This window comes from Balaenoptera ricei, chromosome 19, assembly GCF_028023285.1.
Source record: "Balaenoptera ricei isolate mBalRic1 chromosome 19, mBalRic1.hap2, whole genome shotgun sequence".
In the NCBI taxonomy this organism is placed as follows: Eukaryota; Metazoa; Chordata; class Mammalia; order Artiodactyla; family Balaenopteridae; genus Balaenoptera; species Balaenoptera ricei.
In genome coordinates this window covers 1,764,986-1,786,486 of record NC_082657.1, presented here as the reverse complement: position 1 = coordinate 1,786,486, position 21,501 = coordinate 1,764,986, and the positions used below count along the sequence as shown (strand labels likewise).

Sequence of the window (21,501 nt, the reverse complement as noted above, 5' to 3'; positions counted from 1 at the left end):
CATAAGGGGGGGAAGGGGGGAAATCACTCTGCGGGCTGCAAGCCTACGTCACAGCCCTACACCCTTTGCACCGCCCTTGGCGACTGTCCCAGCATTCCAAGCCTCAGTTTCCCTGGGGCACAGCATGGACGCTCTCGCCCCCACTGCCTGGTCCTCCCCACTTGAACCCACTGTTAAGAAACAGATCTGGACCGGCGCTCAGTTCCTCCTGTGGCTCTTAGGTGGAGGAAGACCCTCCCCCTCCCCCCCTCCGCCCCACTCCCTCCCCTCCCCCCAGTTAAGGCGCTGCTCACGTCTGCGTATCTAGGGGAGACTACATTACCCAGAGGCGTGCATTGTGCGGCCGAGGAGGGCGCTGGCCAATGACGGCCAGTCGTAGGGGCGTTTCCTGCGGCGCACGTACGTGGGCGGGACTTCCGGTTTCTCTCAGAGGACGCCATTTGCCTCAGCGTTTCGCTCCTGGCTGGCATTTAGGTGCCGAGAGCTCGGCTGCGCGGCTACTTAGGCCTTTCGTGGGGACTGAGCAGGGAAGGGGGATGGGACTCCCTTTCGTGCCTTGGAACGGGCCGTGACTCCCTAAACGGGCGTGTGCACTGGTCGCCCGCCGGGCCATGGCCTCTCCGGGCCTTCAGCACCCGCCCTTCGTCCCCGCAGTTCCCGAGGGCGGCGCCCGGTCTGGTCTGCTTTTTTCTCGGAGAGCGGCGGTCAGCCGAGGTCGCCCGGCCAAGGCGGGGCGGAGGCGAGGAGCAGCAGGCCGCCCGGCGTTCGCTTCTCTCAGCGTGGCTGGAACGCAGGACCCCATCATGGCGGCGGCGCCGACCCACCAGACGCAGGTGAGTGGATGCTGGTTGCGGAGCTGCTTCTCTCCGAGGGCGGAGACGGTTCCGGAAGGAAGGCATCCCCTGGGTTTGTCTTCGTGGTCGTGTTCTCTGGCGTGTGGAACTGCTTTGCTACTTAATTTATTCTCGGTCCTAAAAGCTGTTGGGTCTCTGACACATGCTCAGTAAGTTGTGGAAAAATGAGTGATGCATCCTTCAGGGGCTTCCGTCATAGTAAATCCCGAACTCCGCCATGTGCTGCAGGGATGTACCCTGCCCTCACCCCCCCCCCCCACTCCCGCCTTTCTCCAACCGGTGGCCTTGGGAAATGGAGGGAGAGATAAGCGCATGGACAAAGCCAAGGTATGTTGGTTGTTTCACAAGGCCCCTGAGGGCCTGTGAGGTTGCCACGGTGCCTCCTAGATGCTAAGACGTGTCTTGGGAGGGCGAGGTCCTGTAGTCTGTTGCCGAATGTTCCACTCACCTTCAGCCAGGTCAGACGTTGTGACCAGTCTCATGACCAAAGCCTGTGTTATCTTTAGCCATTTGTGCTCTCTGGTCCTGAAGTATTCCTGGCGTAGGGCTAAGTGCTGTCAGGGTTCAGGAAGGAAGCGGCTACTGGTTCACTGTGGAACCTCCCCGGAGTCTGGGAGACCCAGGAGGGTGTGAGGAGCTGGTCCAGGTCCTGCCATTACCCAGGTAGTTCCACCCCTTCAGGGGTGTCTCCAGGGAAGTCAGTGATGAAGGCTCTGCTTCTCTGTGCATGTTCACAGGAATATTTTCAGGTGTGATGAAAGGGGCTTAACAGCAGAAATTGGTGTAAATGCTTCACAACCTCGTCATTAGGTATTCACTTTGATGATGGAAGCGTGTCGGGTTACTTTATTAGACCCTGTATTAGGGTAAGCTGTGTTAAAGTCTTGCCCCTCGTTTGTAAGACACAAGACTCTTGGTGGATTGGTGGAGCTCCCTTAGTCTCGGGTCATCGGCTGGCATGGAGATGTTTACCTCAGGGGCTGTGGGACAATTAATGAAAATCCCCAAGCACACCGAACATTGAATAATTTCTGTCTGAATCTCACAACTGTTATTGGTGAAGTGGGAACTATTGTTGTATTGATCCAGAAACCAAGGCTCAGAGAGATGAAGTGATGTCTCCAAGGTAACACAGCTGGTAAGTGTTGGGTTTCAAGAGTTTGGATGTAAACAAGAGAGTGACGAAAGAACTGGGGACTTTTAGTCACTTTAACCAGGATGTGAAGCCCTCAGCAAGGGGCAGGCAGCTCGCAGGACCAGGGAGGCTCAGGTACTGTTGTTGTGACCGTTATTGATACTGTTATTATCATTATTTACTCATTCCTCTGAGGTCCTACAGCCCCTCCTGTCTGCATCTGACAGCCCACACATCACTTCCATTGTCTTGTGTGACTTTCCAGTGGCTCCCGCACAGGAGACTTCTTCCTTACACTACTGTATTATGTCCAAAACATTGTCCACTTCAGCCCAGCCTAGAGCTTGGCCCTCAGGAGGTGCTAAGTGGTTAGGGTCTTGATCTCTCTGCACCTTTAACAGCCTTCCAGAAACAAGCTCCGATCCCATCCACCAGCCCCAGGGTCAACACTACTACCTCTATTTGACAGGTGTCTGTGACTTTCGATGATGTGGCCGTGACTTTTACCCGGGAGGAGTGGAGGCAGCTGGACCCGGCTCAGAGGACCCTGTACCAGGAGGTGATGCTGGAAAACTGCAGGCTCTTGGTGTCTCTGGGTAAGGCCTTGCCACTCTGCCATGCAGAGGACCTGCCATCTCCTCGTCAGACATGCTCTGGCTCCATGCCCGGCTGATCGAGACGCTTACCCTCTCTCTTCCCTACAGTTTAAGTCATTTTTGAGATTCATCTTTTCCTGCCTGCTATGTCTGTGTTTCTTGGAGCAAGAAACAGTTCCCCTTTTGCTCCCAGAAGGTGGTGGAAGGAAATGGGGATGTTCTGCAGAACCCAAAGGCAGAATTTCCAGTTGGGCCACATGGGAACCACCAGGATTATGCCGGCTTCTGGGTCTCTTGTCCTGACTTCTCTCTCTGGCTTTGTTCATGTCTGTCTTTTCAGAATGGCTTTTGTGTTTCAGCAAGTTTGTGGCAGGAGTGGCCACCCCAGTCCTTGCTCTCTGTAGCCCCCAGATGCCTTGTTTTTACTTCTTTGCATACTTAACATTGTTTCTTTTTCTTTCTGTACTGCTGGGCTCTAGGGGGTTGTCCCTGAGGCAGGAGTGGCCACCTGAGCCTCTACCCCAGTGCCCAGCACAGACTGGCCTCTGTCTGAGGTTCTTATTTCACATTCCAGACCGGGAGCTGACTGGGTGGGACTGGTGGCTCAAGTGTCCCCTGCAAGCCAGTCCACAGGGCTGTGAGTGATGGGAGGGTCTCCAGGAAGAGGGTGAGGCAGGTGGGGCCTCCGGAGGTCTTTGCCTTCGGTGCCAACAGGTATTGTTGTAAACCACAGGATCTCGGTTATAGGGCTTTTCTGTTCTCCTGTGCCTTCATGATCGTCTCTCGTTCCCTGAGTCCTGGCCAAGATCCTCTGCTAGTCCAAGAGAGAGAAGCTGAGAGAGTAGTGCTTCTCAGTACTTGGCGGTTTTGTCCCCAGGAGACACTTGGACGTCTGCAGCCACATGTGACTGTCACACCTGGGGTGTGGGTGGTCCCGGCATCTAGCAGGCTAGAGTCCAGAGACGCTGCTTAGTGCCTGAGACTGGACAAGACAGCCCCATTCAACACAGGATGATCCCGCCCACAAGGGCAAGAGAGCCAAGGTGGAGAGACAGCAGCCTGAGGATAATTACCTTCGACCTCGCAGTTTGAGGGAAAGGAGAGCTGTAAATCCAGGGCTTAGGGTAAGACATGCCTGTTCTTAGAGAATTGGGATTGTGTTCTGTGTTACACAAAATTAGGAAACGTTTGACATATTTAGATATTTTATAACAAAATTAAAAAAATAAAAAGGTCCACTATTTGGCCCTGCTGACCCTTCACTCACCTCGCCACACTTTCCCTGAGCTCAGTCTGCTGTGGTCATGCCAGCATCTTGCTATTTCCTGTGCACGTACTTAACATACTTGCTTTGGGCCTCTGCAGTTGCTGTTCTCTGTGCCTGGTGGGTGTGCTTGGGCATTTTGGCTTTTCTTTTTTTCCTTTCTTTTTTTTCTGAATTTTTAAATTTAATTCTATATATTTATTTATACTGCAGGTTCTTATTAGTTATTCGTTTTATACATATTAGTGTGTATATGTCAATCCCAATCTCCCAATTCATCACACCACCACCACCACCCCCCCGCCGCTTTTCCCCCTTGGTGTCCATACGTTTGTTCTCTACATCTGTGTCTCAATTTCTGCCCTGCAAACCGGTTCATCTGTACCATTTTTCTAGGTTCCACATATATGCGTTAATATACGATATTTGTTTTTCTCTTTCTGACTTCATTCGGTATGACAGTCTCTAGATCCATCCATGTCTCTACAAATGATCCAATTTCGTTCCTTTTTATGGCTGAGTAATATTCCATTGTATATATGTACCACATTTTCTTTACCCATTAGTCTGTCGATGGGCATTTAGGTTGCTTCCATGACCTGGCTATTGTAAATAGTGCTGCAGTGAACATTGGGGTGCATGTGTCTTTCTGAATTATGGTTTTCTCTGGGTATATGCCCAGTGGTGGGATTGCTGGGTCATAGAGTAATTCTGTTTTTAGTTTTTTAAGGAACCTCCATACTCTTCTCCATAGTGGCTGTATCAATTTACATTCCCACCAACAGTGCAAGAGGGTTCCCTTTTCTCCACACCCTCTCCAGCACTTGTCGTTTGAAGATTTTCTTACGATGAGCATTCTAACTGGTGTGAGGTGATACCTCCTTGTAGTTTTGATTTGCGTTTCTGTAATAATCAGTGAAGTTGAGTAGCTTTTTATGTGCTACTTGGCCATCTGTATGTCTTCTTTGGAGAAATGTCTGTTTAGGTCTTTTGCCCATTTTTTGTTTGCATTGTTTGTTTTTTAATATTGAACTGCATGAACCGTTTATATATTTTGGAGATTAATCCTTTGTCCATTGATTTGTTTGCAAGTATTTTTTCACATTCTGAGGGTTGTCTTTTCGTCTTGTTTGTAGTTGCCTTTGCTTTGCAAAAGCTTTTAAGTTTCGTTAGGTCCCATTTGTTTATTTTTGTTTTTATTTCCATTACTCTAGAAGGTGGATCAAAAAAGATCTTGCTGTGATTTATGTCAAAGAGTGTTCTTCGTATGTTTTCCTCTAAGAGTTTTATAGTGTCCAGTCTTACATTTAGGTCTCTAATCCATTTTGAGTTTATTTTTGTGTGTGGTGTTAGGGAGTGTTCTAATTTCATTCTTTTACATGTAGCTGTTCAGTTTTCCCAGCACCACTTATTGAAGACTCTGTCTTTTCTCCATTGTATATATTTGCCTCCTTTGTCATAGATTAGTTGACCATAGGTGGGTATATATCTGGGCTTTCTATCCTGTTCCATTGATCTATTCTGTTTTTGTGCCAGTACCATATTGTCTTGATTACTGTAGCTTTGTAGTATAGTCTGAAGTGCAGTATAGTCTGGAGTCTGATTCCTCCAGCTCCGTTTTTTTCCCTCAAGACTGCTTTGGCTATTCAGGGTCTTTTGTGTCTCCGTACAAGTTTTAAGATTTTTTTGTTCTAGTTCTGTAAAAAATGCCATTGGTAATTTGATAGGGATTGCAATTTTTTTTTAAATTAATTTATTTATTCATGACTGCGTCAGGTCTTCTTCGTTGCTGCGCACGGGCTTTCTCTAGTTGCGATGAGCGGAGGCTGCTCTTCATTGCTGTGCACAGGCTTCTGACTGCGGTGGCTTCTCTTGTTGCAGAGCACAGGCTCTAGGCACGTGGGCTTTAGTAGCTGTGGCTTGTGGACTGTAGAGCACAGGCTCAGTAGTTGTGGCTCATGGGCCTAGTTGCTCCGCGGCATGTGGGATCTTCCCAGACCAGGGCTCGAACCTGTGTCCCCTGCATTGGCAGGCGGATTCTTAACCACTGCGCCGCCAGGGAAGTCCCAGGGATTGCATTTAATCTGTAGATTGCTTTGGGTAGTATAGTCATTTTTACAGTATTGATTTTTCCAATCTAAGAACATGGTATATCTCTGCATCTGTTTGTATAATCTTTAATTTCCTTAATCAGTGTCTTACAGTTTTCTGCATACAGGTCTTTTGTCTCCCTAGGTAGGTTTATTCCTAGGTATTTTATTCTCTTTGTTGCAGTGGTAAATGGGAGTGTTCCCTTAATTTCTCTTTCAGATTTTTCATCATTAATGTATAGGAATGCAAGAGTTTTCTGTGCATTAATTTTGTATCCTGCAGCTTTACCAAATTCACTGATTAGCTCTAGTAGTTTTCTGGTGGCATCTTTAGGATTCTCTATGTGTAGTATCATGTTATCTGCAGACAGTGACAGTTTTACTTCTTTTTTTCCAATTTGTATTCGTTTTCTTTCTTTTTCTTCTCTGATTGCCATGGCTAGGACTTCCAAAATTATATTGAATAATAGTGGTAAGAGTGGACATCCTTGTCTTGTTCCTGATCTTAGAGGAAACGCTTTCAGTTTTTCACTGTTGAGAATAATGTTTGCTGTGGGTTTGTTGTATATGGATTTTATTGAGGTAGATTCCCTCTATACCCACTTTCTGGAGAGTTTTTATCATAAATGGGTGTTGAATTTTGTCAGAAGCTTTTTCTGCATCTGTTGAGATGATCATACAGTTTTTATTCTTCAATTTGTTAACATGGTGTATCACATTGATTGTTTTGCATATGTTGAAGAATCTTTGCATCCCTGGGATAAATCCCACTTGATCATGGTGTATGATCCTTTTACTGTATTGTCGGATTCTTTTTGCTAGTATTTTGTTGAGGATTTTTGCATCTATATTCATCAGTGATATTGGTCTGTAATTTTCTTTTATTGTGGTGTCTTTGTCTGGTTTTGGTATCAGGGTGATGGTGGCCTCATAGAATGAGTTTGGGAGTGGTCCTTCCTCTGCAATTTTTTGGAAGAGTTTGAGAAGGATGGGTGTTAGCTCTTCTCTAAATGTTTGATGGAATTCACCTGTGAAGCCATGTGGTCCTGGACTTTTGTTTGTTGGAAGATTTTTTTTAAAAATTTTATTTATTTATTTATTTATTTATGGCTGTGTTGGGTCTTCGTTTCTGTGCAAGGGCTTTCTCCAGTTGCGGCAAGCGGGAGCCACTCTTCATCGCTCTGCGCAGGCATCTCACTATCGCGGCCTCTCTTGTTGCGGAGCACAGGCTCTAGACGCGCAGGCTCAGTAGTTGTGGCTCACGGGCCTAGTTGCTCCGCGGCATGTGGAATCTTCCCAGACCAGGGCTCGAACCCATGTCCCCTGCATTGGCAGGCAGACTCTCAACCACTGCGCCACCAGGGAAGCCCAAAAACCATTTTGAGAATGAAAAAGAAGAACGTAAGTAGAGATATAGGAAGTCCTTGCAGGCAGGCTCATAACTAAGTTTCCCATTTATGTAGTATTAGCCAAGAAAATCGATATGTAATTTGGGGAGTGTCTAAGAGTATCTTTCAGGAGTTATAAGGTGTGCTAAAAGTATGGCTTTGTATGTATACATGTGTGTGCATGTTAGTGTGGTATTTGTAAAAAATAAACATGGGACTTCCCTGGTGGCGCAGTGGTTAAGAATCTGCCTGCCAGTGCAGGGGACATCAGTTCGAGCCTGGTCCGGGAAGATCCCACATGCTGAGGAGCAGCTAAGCCCATGCACCACAACTACTGAGCCTGTGCTCTAGAGCCCGTGAGCCACAACTACTGAGCCTGTGTGCCACAACTACTGAGCCTGTGTGCCACAACTACTGAAACGTGTGTGCCTAGCGCCCATGCTTTGCAACAAGAGAAGCCACCACAATGAGAAGCCTGCACACCGCAACGGAGAGTAGCCCCCACTCACTGCAACTAGAGAAAGCCCATGCGCAATGAAGACCCAACGCAGCCAAAAATAAATAAATTAATTTAAAAAACAAACAAAATCCTTTTCCTCATAACACTTGTGATACCAAACGTCTGGGTTTTCCCTACCAGGCACTTCTGACCCTAATAACTACCTGGAGTTAGCACAGACTCCAAAGGTTAATAAGGATTCAGTCCCATAAGACAGCCCCTCCATCTCCCACCCACCCACTTCAGATGTCAGTCACAAGTCCTCACAACCTGTCCTGACCAACCAGCTATAAATTGGAGATTTCCCTTTTGGCAGATTGAGGCATATACCAGGATCACAGACAGCAGCTCAGGAACATGATAGAGTCTCTAATAGAAGAAAGCAAAAAGGTCCCAGGTCTGATTTCTGTCTTAGGAGAGGAAGTCCATGGGTATCTGCTGGGTGAAGGTTTTCGTGTCCCCAGGTGAAGTCATCTTCATCAGTGAGGTCTTGGTCTGGGACGTGGGGCAGGGTATCCTTTGCAAGTGGGTACACACTTGACTTGATGTGGGCCTCAGTATTTGCCGTGTTTGGTTGAAACAATGGCTTCCTCAGAGGGTTCAGGCCTCTGAGTTATAAACCAATGAAAGTACCCAGACCAGTTATAGTAAGAGCAACAGTTACCAGAATGGCATATGGGTGTTCTTCAAGGTTTGGTTTGTTTGTTTTGTTTTGTTTTGAAGTTCAGGGCAAATGGATCCCATATCAGGTGACCAGCTGCCTGGCCTGTGGGGCAGTCTGTGGTTAATGGGTTCCGGGAGCGTGTGCTCCCTCCTTCTGGTCTCCAGCCTCATGGGATGATGGGAAGCTCTGTGTGTAACTGCAGGGGAGACAGTGTGAATGGCCTCCTGTAGAACGAGTCTTTGTGTACATAGAGGTGAGGCACATTCCCTTCCAGAGTAGGAAAGGGCAGTGGGACATTTTTAAAGGTATGTGATTCAGGGAGCCTTGAATTAAGGCTAAGGGGTGAGATAGAGGCCCATTGAGGGGTTTGTTAGTCAGACTGGAGTTTGAAAAGGAGCTGTTTAAGGAAATCGTTATGTTTTTCAGTTAAACCAGCTATTTGGGGCCCACTGGGGCCGTGAAGCTCTATTGACTACCTCTCTCCAGAGCCCAGCACTGTGTAATTTGAGAAGTGAAATGTGTATCTTGGTTATTGTCAGTAATGTCTGTAATTCCAAAGGGAGTAAGGAGCTTCCTGGCAAGGCCTAGCATTGTGGCCTTTATAAATGTAAGGACATGTGATTTTGACTTACTTTTGTTTGGGGTGTTTGTGAGACAGTTTCTTTACCCTGAAGGAGGCAGTTTTTAAGCAATGGCCTAACAGTTTATAATGAATGTGAAGAGGAGGCCGTTTGTTGATCAGGGCATCTAGTACGAAGATGACTTCCTGAATAGGCCAAGAAATGTTTCTTAGGTCCCATTTTTTATTTGGACAGTCTGGCTACGGGATAGAAAGCAGCAGCATTCTACTGAGCTCCATCATGTGCTGTGGATGTAAGAGATCCGCAAACTCCCACAACTGTTCACTCACTTAATCCCAAGGTGCTCCCCAGGTCGCCAAGGGCTGTGGGGAGGGGTGCCCTCCTCCAGCACCACGGCATCTGGCAAGGACCCACCTTGTCCTACAAGAGGAATATGTCAGAGGGCCCAGGTTGTGTTCCATCCTGTCCTGGGGCCTCAGGAGCTGTGCTGAACTTGTGATGTGTTGTTGCCATGAACCAAAGCTTGATGGGCAGCTGGGTTTGGCGGTCAGTGGCTTGGGGTCTGCAACAGCCTTCATTATCTGGAGAGCCTTGTGTGTAGTTAGTTGTTGTTTTAGTAGCATATAGTGCCAGGCTGAGGGGGCAGTCTGTTACATCAGAAGCCCTTGGGCATCTTGTGGCCCCGGTAGGTGATTCAGAAACTCAAGGAGGTGTGAGAAGAGGTTGTCAAAGCCTCTTTGGTGAAGGAGTCTCTGAGGATACTGATGGGACTGGCTATTTAACAGTATTTTGAGCAGATTTTAGAGCTTTTGTTGGAGGGAGTCCCATTTAAGGTGGGCTGATTTGCAAGTGTCAGCATCAGGGAGAGTAAATAAAATTTATAAATGAGGAATATGTGGCCACCAGACCCAAAGTAATAGTAAATAGTATTTTTATCTAAAACTAGTCCCCAAAGGATTAAAAGGTGTTGGATTCACTGTCACAAGTGTGTCAAATGAATCTCCTTAGACGAGGTTGTCATTGATGTAACATCACCTGTGCTCCTGGAGAGAGGTGGGTGGGTGCAGCTTAGGTCTTGGCTGCAGAGGGTGTGGGTGTTGGCAGAGCTGTTGAGCCACCCCACGGGGCAGCCTGGGAGAGGAGTCCTATTTGCCTTCAGAGCGAAGGCAAACCGTGGTTGAGAGGCTGTCAAAATACACACCAGCAGAACACGTTAGCCACATCTGTAACTGAAGAGTAATTACCAGGTTCTAATAATATTGGGTATTGGGTGTGTGGATCTTGTTAGTCAGCTCAGGCTGCCATTACTGTGTGGTTAAACAGCAGCTTTATTTTCGCACAGTTCTGGAGGCTGGAAGTCCCAGTTCCGTTGCTGATAAGGATCTCTTGCTGGCCACCTTCTTGCTGTGTCCTTACCTGACTTCATCTGGCTTGGAGAGGCCTTCTCTTCCTCTTAAAAGGATACCGGTCCTCCCAGATCAGGGCCCCACCCCGTGACCTCATTTAACCTTAACTACCTCCTTAAAGGCCCTAAGTCCATATAGGATCACACTGGGGATTAGGGTTTAACACATGCAGTTTAGGGAGACACAATTCAGTCAGTAACAAGGACCCTAACAGATGGGACCACGGCATTAAGATTGCAGTAACTCACAGCGAGGTGCCCTGTGTTTTTTTAGGTTTAAGAACACGCACAGCTGGGCTGTCACATGGAGAAGCAGCGGGGATCATCACCCCTTGATTAATTAGGTCTTACATAAAAGTTTTACTCCCCAAAGACCCCTTTTCAACTTACATTGGGCTGAATAATTATTTTAACTCGGGTCTGTAGGGTCCCATTTTTATCAAGCCAATTAATTTGTAAGTGCCAAAAATTTATTTTAATTGTGTATTGTGTCAGAGCATCTATGCCCAATATGGGATACTTTAGGACAGTGGGTACTAGGGCTATAGGAAGTTCAGGCAAAGCTACAGTCAAAGTGAGATATACCTATTTTTTGTCTTTAATATTTAGGTACTTTTTACAGTGGTGGAGTAGAGTGTTTCAATTTAGTGAGATCCCCAGGTATAACTGTGATTTGAGCCCCAGTATTAAATTCATGAAGTTTTGTCAGTTGGTGCATTTTAGCAAATTCTAAAGATAATTTAGAACCTGTGTTGTGGAGTCAGACAAACCAATCAGTGCCCTGTTTTGTTTTGGTGATAATTTTTTTTTTTAATATATAAATTTTGTTATGCCATATGTTATTATTACATAATAATATATAAATTTTAGTGTATAAATTGTGGATTTCCAATTGGGTCAGAGTATAGACAGAGTTCTAACTTAGTTATATGTTGTATGTTATTTAAACTTTTATCCTCCCTGTTATCTAGGGTTTTTTGTTGTTGTTACTGCTTTTAAATCAATAAGTAGTCTAGAACCAGTATTATGTTTGCTAGACCTGGCATTTGCTTGATATGTAAGGTTAATAGTGGCACCCCTCCCCTTCTTTCTTCTTTTTGAGCTTTTCAGCCATTTAAAGCCCTGGTTTTTAGTTTTAGTTTGTCTCCTGCTGAGGAGAGGAAAGAGGGGAGGGGCCTGGGGCTTCCAAGATGCAGCCTCTCCCCTGGATGGCCCTGGTCCACAGCATAACGAGCCCCTTCCTCCCCACTCATTTTTTTTCTGCCTCCAAACAAAATCTTTTTGGGGGGGGTAGGGGGGAAGGGTCACCTTTCTGCTCCCCCCCCCCCACCGTTTTTCTTTCTTTTATTTGGGTATTTACCTGTTAGGCTCTTAGCAGTCCCAAGTGGCAACCACTGTGAGTGGCAGCCTGCCTTTCTAGGGAGGGGCTGGGGCTCATGCCTCAGGACAGCAGTGGTGGTGGCAGTGTCCTGACAGGGTGACAGTTTGGTGTTGAGGAAGAGCTCTCCACGTGCTGGTCTGCAGCAGCACTCACGAGTGCCGGACACACTGGCCGGGCTTACACAATCTGGAGTAGGTTGAGAAACATCCTCAGGTGTCTCAGAGGGCAGCAAGAACAATATTCCTTATTCCTTTGTTTCTCCCCCCATTATACGTTGAACTAGCAGTCTCCAGAGATGGGATCTCTTATTTACTACACGGTTGGGGCAAACTGCAACAACAGTTAGGCAAGCAGCCATGGCAAGGTTTGCCTGTGAAGCAGTCTAAGCCTCTTCTGTGCCATGGCATGTGTGAGGGGGGGTGCCCTATGCCACTCGGATCCCTGTATTGCTCCAGGGACCACTGCCTGGACTCTGGCCAGGTGTGCCCTCAGAGGGCAGGCAGTGCCGTCAGTCTCTCACAGGGTGGTGGGCAACTCAGTTGAGCGGCCCCCCGCGGACTTCAGTGTTGTTGGCTCAGTTGATCACACTTGAATCCCAACCGTCTATGGGGGGGCCTCGGCGTTAGGCAGTAGCCAGTTACCTGGTTGCCCCGGGGTCACCAGCCCAGAAACTTGGTGTGTTTACCATGGAGAGACAGACTAAGTGCTCCGTCTCTTCCCAGATCAGGTGGCAGCTAGGGACTCACAGCCCTTGCAGACCTAGACAGGAGGAGCGCTCTTCAGAATTTTGCTTGGTATCTAAAAAAATACTTAGATCAATGGAGGCATACCTTACTTTGACTGAAAAGAGTCAATATTTTAAATATGTGAGTTCTTTAAATTATTCCATCCATTTTAAACAACATAATGCATTTAAATTACTTGGTACAGTCTCTGGGATATGGTTACACCCTATAAACGTTAACTTTTCAATTATTATTAAGGTTAAAAGTTCATAGTGATGTGGTGGATTGGTTAAGCACCTGGACTCAGCCACTGTTCAGCAGAGTCTTTTCAGGGAATGACATTTGAGCTGAGACCCAAAGAGAGGTAGCTGGAAGGAGCAAGGTGGGGAGAGAACAGCCTTGCAGGGAGAAGGGCCAGCATGTGCAAAGGCCCTGAGGTCGCAGGGAGCGTAACTCCTGACAGCTGAAGGGAGGTGTCGTCGCTGTCGCTGAGCCCCCTGCTGGGCACGGAGCACACAGGAGAGCACATTGCTTAGTGATGACTGATGAACCCTGGACCTGCCAGAGAAGCTGTCGGCGAGTCCTCGCACCTCTGCCATCGACTTCCTCCCGAGTCCGTGTGTCTTTCCCCTGCGTCTGTGTTTGGCTGCATGTGACAGACCGGCTCAGTCTTCACCCCAGAGGAAATTTATTACCTCACCAGTACAAAGCTCAGAGGTGGGGCTGGCTACCGGGTTGGTGGGTGCCAGCCCAGTTGTCTGCTTCTTCCTGGTCTAGGGCCTCGGGCAGGTTCCCTCACAGGCGACCCAGGCTGCTGCAGGACTCCAGCACCGGCCGGTCCCCTCACTCAGCCATCCTGGACTAGAGCTCTCTACCCCAGAGGGCTGGTGTAGGTCACCTGCAAGTTGGTGGAAACCAGAGTTTTCAGCCCTCCCTTGATGCCAGAACCTGGGGTGGTTTTTATAAATCTGTAGTTATCCGGGCCTCATCTGCAGAGATTTGGTTTCTTCTTTTTTTAAAAAAATAAATAAATTTATTTATTTATTTTTGGCTGCGTTGGGTCATTGTTGCTCGCAGGCTTTTTTTTAGTTGCAGCAAGTGGCGGCTACTCTTCGTTGTGGTGCGCAGGCTTCTCACTGCGGTGGCTTCCCTTGTTGCGGAGCACGGGCTCTAGGTGTGTGGGCTTCAGTAGTTGTGGCACACGGGCTCGGTAGTTGTGGTGCATGGGCTTAGTTGCTCCACGGCATGTGGCATCTTCCCAGACCAGGGCTTGAGCCTGTGTCCCCTGCATTGGCAGGCGGATTCTTAACCACTGTGCCACCAGGGAAGTCCCTATTTGGTTTCAGTTGGATGTGAACCAGACGTCTCAGGAGGTTTTAATGCACAGGTGGTTGAAATTCACTTGGGTTAATTAGTAAACACCTTCTGGAAGGGGGGGGTCATATTCTCTGTGTCTCTTGGCTGCAACTGAATAGAGTTGGAACTCTGCAATGGAGGTCAAAGGGAATAGGTGTTGTCTACACAACCAGCACTACAGTTTAAAGTCTTTGGATCCCAACATTGGTGTTTGGTTTTTTTTTTTTTAATTTATTTATTTTATTTTTGGCTTCAGTGGGTCTTTGTTGTTGCATGCGGGCTTTTCTCTGGTTGTGGCGAGCGGGGGCTACTCTTCGTTGTGGTGTCCAGGCTTCTCATTGTGGGCTTCTCTTGTTGGGAGCATGGGTTCTAGGTGCGTGGGCTTCAGTAGTTGCAGCACATGGGCTCAGTAGTTGTGGCTCGCAGGCTCAGTAGTTGTGGTGCAGGGGCTTAGTTGCTCCGCGGCATGTGGGATCTTCCCGGGCCAGGGCTTGAACCCGTGTCTCCTGCATTGGCAGGTGGATTTTTAACCACTGCGCCACCAGGGAAGCCCGCAACATTGGTGTTTTTGACCTTGGTTTCCAGGTTACAGGTCAGGATTTCTGTGGATGGAATCAGCTTCATTCTGAGGTCTTGTCCACATCTTGAAGTCCCACAGTTGATCGAGGGCTTTTCTTTGTTTTCACAGAAATCCTAGTGTCTTCTTCCTTTCTCCATGAACAGGGTGTCCTGTTCCCAGACTTGAGCTGATCTTCCAGCTGGAGCAGGGGCAGAAGCTGTGGACGGTGAAGGAAGACCTCTCCCGCAGCACCTGTCCAGGTAGGAGCCAAGGTGTGGGCAGCTGGGAAACCCTGCAGGGGGAGGCCGCTGGCCCTGGTTCCCTGGGGAAGCATCTTGTTCGGGTCTCTGTGGTGGTCTGGAAGCCACGGAGCCCTTTGACCCCAGGTCCCTCTGTCCTCCTGGAGGATAGACGTGCATGAGCTGAGATGTGTCTTGGGCTTCAGCTGCCTGGGCTTGAAGCCTGGGTGCCGACCGATCACCAGCTCTGTGGCCCTAGTGAACTTCGGGATCTCGTTGTGTCTTTGTATATATAAGTTTGACCAAGTTAAATCTTAGCTGCCATGTCAGACAGACTCCAGCATCTTCGTGCTCAGCATATGGAAGCACTTGTTCTTTTTTTGTATTTCTTTCTTTCTTTCTTTCTTTTGCCACGCCTCGCAGCATGCAGGATCTGCATGATGCAACAAGAGAAGCCACCGCAGTGAGAAGCCTGCACACCGTACCTAGAGAAAGCCCGCGTGCAGCAACAAAGGCCCAATGCAGCCAAAAAAATAAATTAAAAATAAACAAACTTGAATTTGCCTAGTGCTGGCAACTGTTTATCAATATATAGCATTTACATTGTATTAGATATTATAAGCAATCTAGAGATGATTTAAGGTACACAGGAGGATGTGTGTAGGTTATATGCAAATACTCCACCATTTTCTATAAAGGACTTGAGCATCTGCAGATTTTAGTATTGAGCAGGGGGTTTCTGGAACCAGTTAATCAGCTGTGGATACTGAGAAACAACTGTATTTTCTTCTTTGAAATGTCATTTCATGGAAAATGCCTGTGTTTCTGTTACCTTGTTTCCCTTTTGTTTGTAGGGATTTTTTTTTGTACATTCCTGATACTTTTATCAGTTACAGATGCTGCTCTATCCCCAATATCAAAAAGATATTCTTGTTTTATTCTAAGATGTTCTAAGCTTGGCACTTGACATTTAACTCTTTTTGGTCTGAGGTAGAATTTGAGTATAGTGTGAGATAGGAATACAGTTGTTTTCTTTTTACTTTTTTAAATTAATTTTTTTTATGATCCTTTTAATGTGTTGTTGGATTCTGTTTGCTAGTATTTTTTTGAGGGTTTTTGCATCTATATTCATCAGTGATACTGGTCTGTAATTTTCTTTTTTTGTAGTATCTTTGTCTGGTTTTGGTAGCAGGGTGATGGTGGCCTCGTAGAATGAGTTTGGGAGTGTTCCTTCCTCTGCAATTTTTTGGCAGAGTTTGAGAAGGATGGGTGTTAGCTATTCTCTAAATGTTTGATAGAATTCACCTGTGAAGCCATGTGGTCCTGGACTTTTGTTCGTTGGAAGATTTTAAATCACAGTTTCTATTTCATTACTTGTGATTGGTCTGTTCATATTTTCTATTTCTTCTTGGTTCAGTCTTGGAAGGTTATAACTTTCTAAGAGTTTGTCCATTTCTTCCAGGTTGTTCCATTTTATTGGCATACAGTTGCTTGTAGGTAGTCTCTTAGGATGCTTTGTATTTCTGCGGTGTCTGTTTTAACTTCTTTTTCATTTCTAATTTTATTGATTTGAGTCCTCTTCCCTCTTTTTTTTTTTTTTTAAACTTGCAACTCTCACATTGTGCTTTTTTTTTTTTTTTTTTAATTTTATAGCTACTTTATTTATTTATTTATTTATTTTTGGCTGTGTTGGGTCTTCGGTTCGTGCGAGGGCTTTCTCCAGTTACGGCAAGTGGGGGCCACTCTTCATCGCGGTGCAGGGACCGCTCTTCATCACGGTGCGGGGACTGCTCTTCATCGCGGTGCGGGGACCGCTCTTCATCGCGTTGCGCGGGCCTTTCACCATCGCGGCCCCTCCCGTTGCGGGGCACAGGCTCCAGACGCGCAGGCTCAGCAGTTGTGTCTCACGGGCCCAGCCGCTCCGCGGCATGTGGGATCTTCCCAGACCAGGGCTCGAACCCGTGTCCCCTGCATTAGCAGGCAGATTCTCAACCACTGCGCCACCAGGGAAGCCCCTCTTCCCTCTTTTTGATGAGTCTGACTAATGGCTAATCAATTTTGTTTATCTTCTCAAAGAACCAGCTTTTAGTTTCATTGATCTTTGCTATTGTTTTCTTTGTTTCTATTTCATTATTTCTGCTCTGATCTTTATGATTTTTTTCCTTCTGCTAACTTTGGGTTTTGTTTGTTCTTCTTTCTCTAGTTCCTTTAGGTGTAAGGTTAGATTGTTTATTTGAGATTTTTCTTGTTTCTTGAGGTAGGCTTGTATTGCTATAAACTTCCCTCTTAGAAGGGAAGTTTACTGCTTTTGCTGCATCCCATAGGTTTTGGATCTTCGTGTTTTCATTGTCATTTGTCTCTAGGTATTTTTTGATTTTCTCTTTGATTTCTTCAGTGATCTCTTGGTTATCTAGTAACATACTGTTAAGCCTCCATGTGTTCGTGTTTTTTACGTTTTTTTCTCTGTAACTGATTTCTAATCTCATAGCATTGTGGTCAGAAAAGATGCTTGATATGATTTCAGTTTTCTTGAATTTACTGAGGCTTGATTTGTGACCCAAGATGTGATCTATCCTGGAGAATGTTCCATGTGCACTTGAGAAGAAAGTGTAATTTGCTATTTTTGGATGGAATGTCCTATAAATATCAATTAAATCTATCTGTTCTATTGTGTCATTTAAAGCTTCTGTTTCCTTATTTATTTTCATTTTGGATGATCTGTCCATTGGTGTAAGTGAGGTGTTAAAGTCCCCCACTATTACTGTGTTACTGTCAGTTTCTTCTTTTATAGCTGTTAGCAGTTGCCTTATGTATTGAAGTGCTCCTATGTTGGGTGCATATGTATTTCTAATTGTCATATCTTCTTCTTGGATTGATCCCTTGATCATTATGTAGTGTCCTTCCTTGTCTCTTGTAACATTCTTTATTTTAAAGTCTATTTTATCTGATATGAGTATAGCTACTCCAGCTTTCTTTTGATTTCCATTTGCATGGAATATCTTTTTCCATCCCCTCACTTTCAGTCTGTATGTGTCCCTAGGTCTAAAGTGGGTCTCTTGTAGACAGCATATATATGGGTCGTGTTTTTGTATCCATTCAGCAAGCTTGTGTTTTTTGGTTGGAGCATTTAATCCATTCACGTTTAAGGTAATTATTGATATGTATGTTCCTATGACCATTTTGTTAATTGTTTTGGGTTTGTTTTTGTAGTTCCTTTTCTTCTCTTGTGTTTCCTACTTAGAGAAGTTCCTTTAGCATTTGTTGTAGAGCTGGTTTGGTGGTGCTGAATTTTCTTAGCCTTTGCTTGTCTGTAAAGCTTTTGATTTCTCCATCGAATCTGAATGAGATCCTTGCCAGGTAGAGTAATCTTAGTTGTAGGTTCTTCCCTTTCATCACTTTAAGTATATCATGCCACTCCCTTCTGGCTTGCAGAGTTTCTGCTGAGAAATCAGCTGTTAACCTTATGGGAGTTCCCTTGTATGTTATTTGTCGTTTTTCCCTTGCTGCTTTCAGTAATTTTTTTTGTCTTTAATTTTTGCCAATTTGATTACTATGTGTCTTGGCGTGGTTCTCCTTGGGTTTATCCTGTATGGGACTCTCTGCGCTTCCTGGACTTGGGTGGCTATTTCCTTTCCCATGTTAGGGAAGTTTTCGACTATAATCTATTGAGATATTTTCTCGGGTCTTTTTTCTCTCTCGTCTCCTTCTGGGACCGCTATAATGCAAATGTTGTTGCGTTTAATGTTGTCCCAGAGGTCTCTTAGGCTGTGTTTATTTCTTTTCATTCTACACTTGATCTTAGCCAAGAGGCCAAGAAGCGATCATTTCTTTTCATTCTTTTTCTTTTATTCTGTTTCGCATTAGTGAATTCCACCATTTTGTCTTCCAGGTCACTTACCCTTTCTTCTGCCTCAGTTATTCTGCTGTTGATTCCTTCTAGTGGAGTTTTCATTTCAGTTACTGTATTGTTCATCTCTGTTTGTTTGTTCTTTAATTCTCTAGGTCTTTGTTAAACATTTCTTGCATCTTCTCGATCTTTGCCTCCATTCTTTTTCCAAGGTCCTGGATTATCTTCACTGTCAGTATTCCGAATTCTTTTTCTGGAAGGTTGCCTATCTCCACTTCATTTTGTTGTTTTTCTGGGGTTTTATCTTGTTCCTTCATCTGGTACATAGCCCTCTGCCTTTTCATCTTGTCTATCTTTCTGTGAATGTGGTTTTTGCTCCACAGGCTGCAGGATTGTAGTTCTTGCTTCTGCTGTCTGCCCTCTGGTGGATGAGGCTATATCTAAGAGGCTTGTCTAATTTATTTATTTTTGTTTATTTTATTTTTTTGACTGTGTTGGGTCTTTGTTGCTGCGTGCGGGTTTTCTCTAGTTGTGGCGAGCAGAGGCTGCTCTTCGTTGTGGTGTGCAGGCTTCTCATTGCAGTGGCCTCTCTTGTTGTGGAGCACAGGCTCTAGATGCATGCCTTCAGTTGTTGCAGCACGTGGGCTTCAGTAGTTGCAGCACACGGGCTCAGTAGTTGTGGCGCATGGACTTAGTTGCTCTGCGGCATGTGGGATCTTCCTGGACCAGGGCTCGAACCCTTGTCCCCTGCATTGGCAGGCAGATTCTTAACCACTGCACCATGAGGGAAGCCCGGAATACAGTATTTTTATTCCCAGCACGTCTCCCATTTTTCTAGCTCCATTTACTTTATTTACTAATTTTTTAAAATAAATTTATTTATTTATTTTTGGCTGCGCATGGGCTTTCTCTAGTTGTGACGAGTGGGGGGCTACTCTTTGTTGCAGTGTGCGGGTTTCTCATTGCGGTGGCTTCTCGTTGCAGAGCACGGGCTCTAGGTACGCGGGCTTCAGTAGTTGTGGCACATGGGCTCAGTAGTTGTGGCGCATGGGCTTAGTTGCTCCACAGCATGTGGGATTTTCCTGGACCAGGGATCGAACCCATGTCCCCTGCATTCACAGGTGGATTCTTAACCACTGTGCCACCAGGGAAGTCCTCTGTATAAGTTTTTTTGTTGTTGTTGTTGTTTGTTTTTTTTTAAATGAAAGCACCTCTAATCTTTTTTTTTTTTTAATTTTTATTTTATTTATTTTTTTATTTTATGGCTTTGTTAGGTCTTCGTTTCTGTGCGAGGGCTTTCTCTAGCTGTGGCAAGCAGGGGCCACCCTTCATCGCAGTGTGCGGGTTTCTCACTATCGCGGCCTCTCCTGCTGCAGAGCACAGGCTCCAGACGCGCAGGCTCAGTAATTGTGGCTCACAGGCCCAGTCGCTCCACGGCACGTGGGATCCTCCCAGACCAGGGCCCGAACCCGTGTCCCCTGCATTGGCAAGCAGACTCTCAACCACTGCGCCACCAGGGAAGCCCCTCTGTATAAGTTTTAAGTCATACAGCGTGATGGTTTGACTTACATATATTGTGAAATGATTACCACAGTAGGTTCAGCTGACACCCATATAAATAGAATAAAAAATAAAGAAAAGACAAAAGGAAAAAAATGTTCTCCTTGTGATGAGGATTCTTAGGATTACTGTCTTAACAGTGCTTCTTTATAGCATACAGCAGTGTTAGCTACAGTTATCGAGTTGTACACTGCATCCCTAGGACTTGTTTATCTTACAACTGGAATTTTGTACCTTTTGACCATCGTTCTCCAATTTCACCTCCCCCCACGTTAAATTCTTCATTGGTATAGGTTCTCTTTAATGTCTTCAAGTAAACTATTAACATTTTCTCCATCTAGGTCATGTGTATTTTGCTAGTCTTTTCGCCACACTGTTCGGGCATAACAGACCCAATGTTTCCATCCCAGTCCTGCTCACCTCCTGCCTTATGAGCCCTGTCCTGGGAGTCCTCACTGTAACCCAAGTCAAAACCATGGGAATCAGCTTCCCTGGATTCTTGTCAATACCGTTCTTATGGTCTGGGGGACCTTTGTACATTCTGTGTCCCAAGGCTATAGTGTCCTTCCCACCTCCTCTCTGTGGCAACACCAGCGGTGCCAGTAGGACTCCCCTGGTCTCTTCCTGCACACAGTTAGCCAAACTCAAGGTTAGAAATACAGAACTCCAGGACTGCCAAGTCTGCCCAGGTCTTGTGAACCATCTGCATGTCGAGGGGTTTCCCAGTCCACCCTCAGGTTCAGTGATTTGCTAGGAAGACTCACAAAACTCCCTAAAACCTGTTATGCTCACAAATCATGTTTGTTACAGGGAAAAGATACAGATTAGAAGAGGAGCCGGAGGTGTTACAGACACGAAGCTTCCGTGTCTTCAGCGTCTTGTTACCTCCTGGAATTGATATTTGGCAGTATGTGCACGGAGTGTTACCAACCCAGGAAACTCACCAGAGCCTCGGTATCCAGATTTTTATTGAGTCTTCATTATAGAAGCATGATTGATTGAGTCATTGTACATGGGACTCAGTCTCCACCCTTCTTCCCTTTCCAGAGATCCAGCTGATAACTCGTGTTTCAAAGCCCCAGCTTTCTAATTACATGTTTGGTCTTTCTGCTGTGGCCAGACCTTACCCAGACCTAATGTCATCTCTTTAGCATAAACTATCTAGGGGCCCATAGTGAGTCATGTGTTGTCATAAAGTATCATGTGCATCCCTAGGGACTCACCATGAACAACAAAGACACACCTGTCTCTCTGGAGATACCCAGTTTACAGGTTACTTCCTTAGAGCTGGGGCAAGGACCATACTTCTCTTTGGAGATAGTTGAATTTGCGTTAATACACTTCCTGTCTTTTACCAG

General features: G+C 46.0%; 1 protein-coding gene across 2 annotated transcripts in view; it reads left to right on the top strand.

Moving 5' to 3' along the window:
* The first annotated feature begins 452 nt into the window (after positions 1-452).
* AURKC (aurora kinase C) overlaps positions 453-21,501 on the top strand; it is a 40,450-nt gene continuing 19,401 nt past the window's right edge. The window contains exons 1-4 of one of the 2 annotated variants that reach the window (XM_059904473.1): positions 453-833; positions 2,459-2,585; positions 14,662-14,757; positions 20,954-21,097. In XM_059904473.1, coding sequence (XP_059760456.1) covers positions 612-833; positions 2,459-2,585; positions 14,662-14,757; positions 20,954-21,097 — 589 coding nt within the window. In that variant the 5' untranslated portion in view covers positions 453-611. The remainder of the gene's footprint in view (positions 834-2,458; positions 2,586-14,661; positions 14,758-20,953; positions 21,098-21,501) is intronic. The other variant, XM_059904474.1, reaches the window with a different exon arrangement.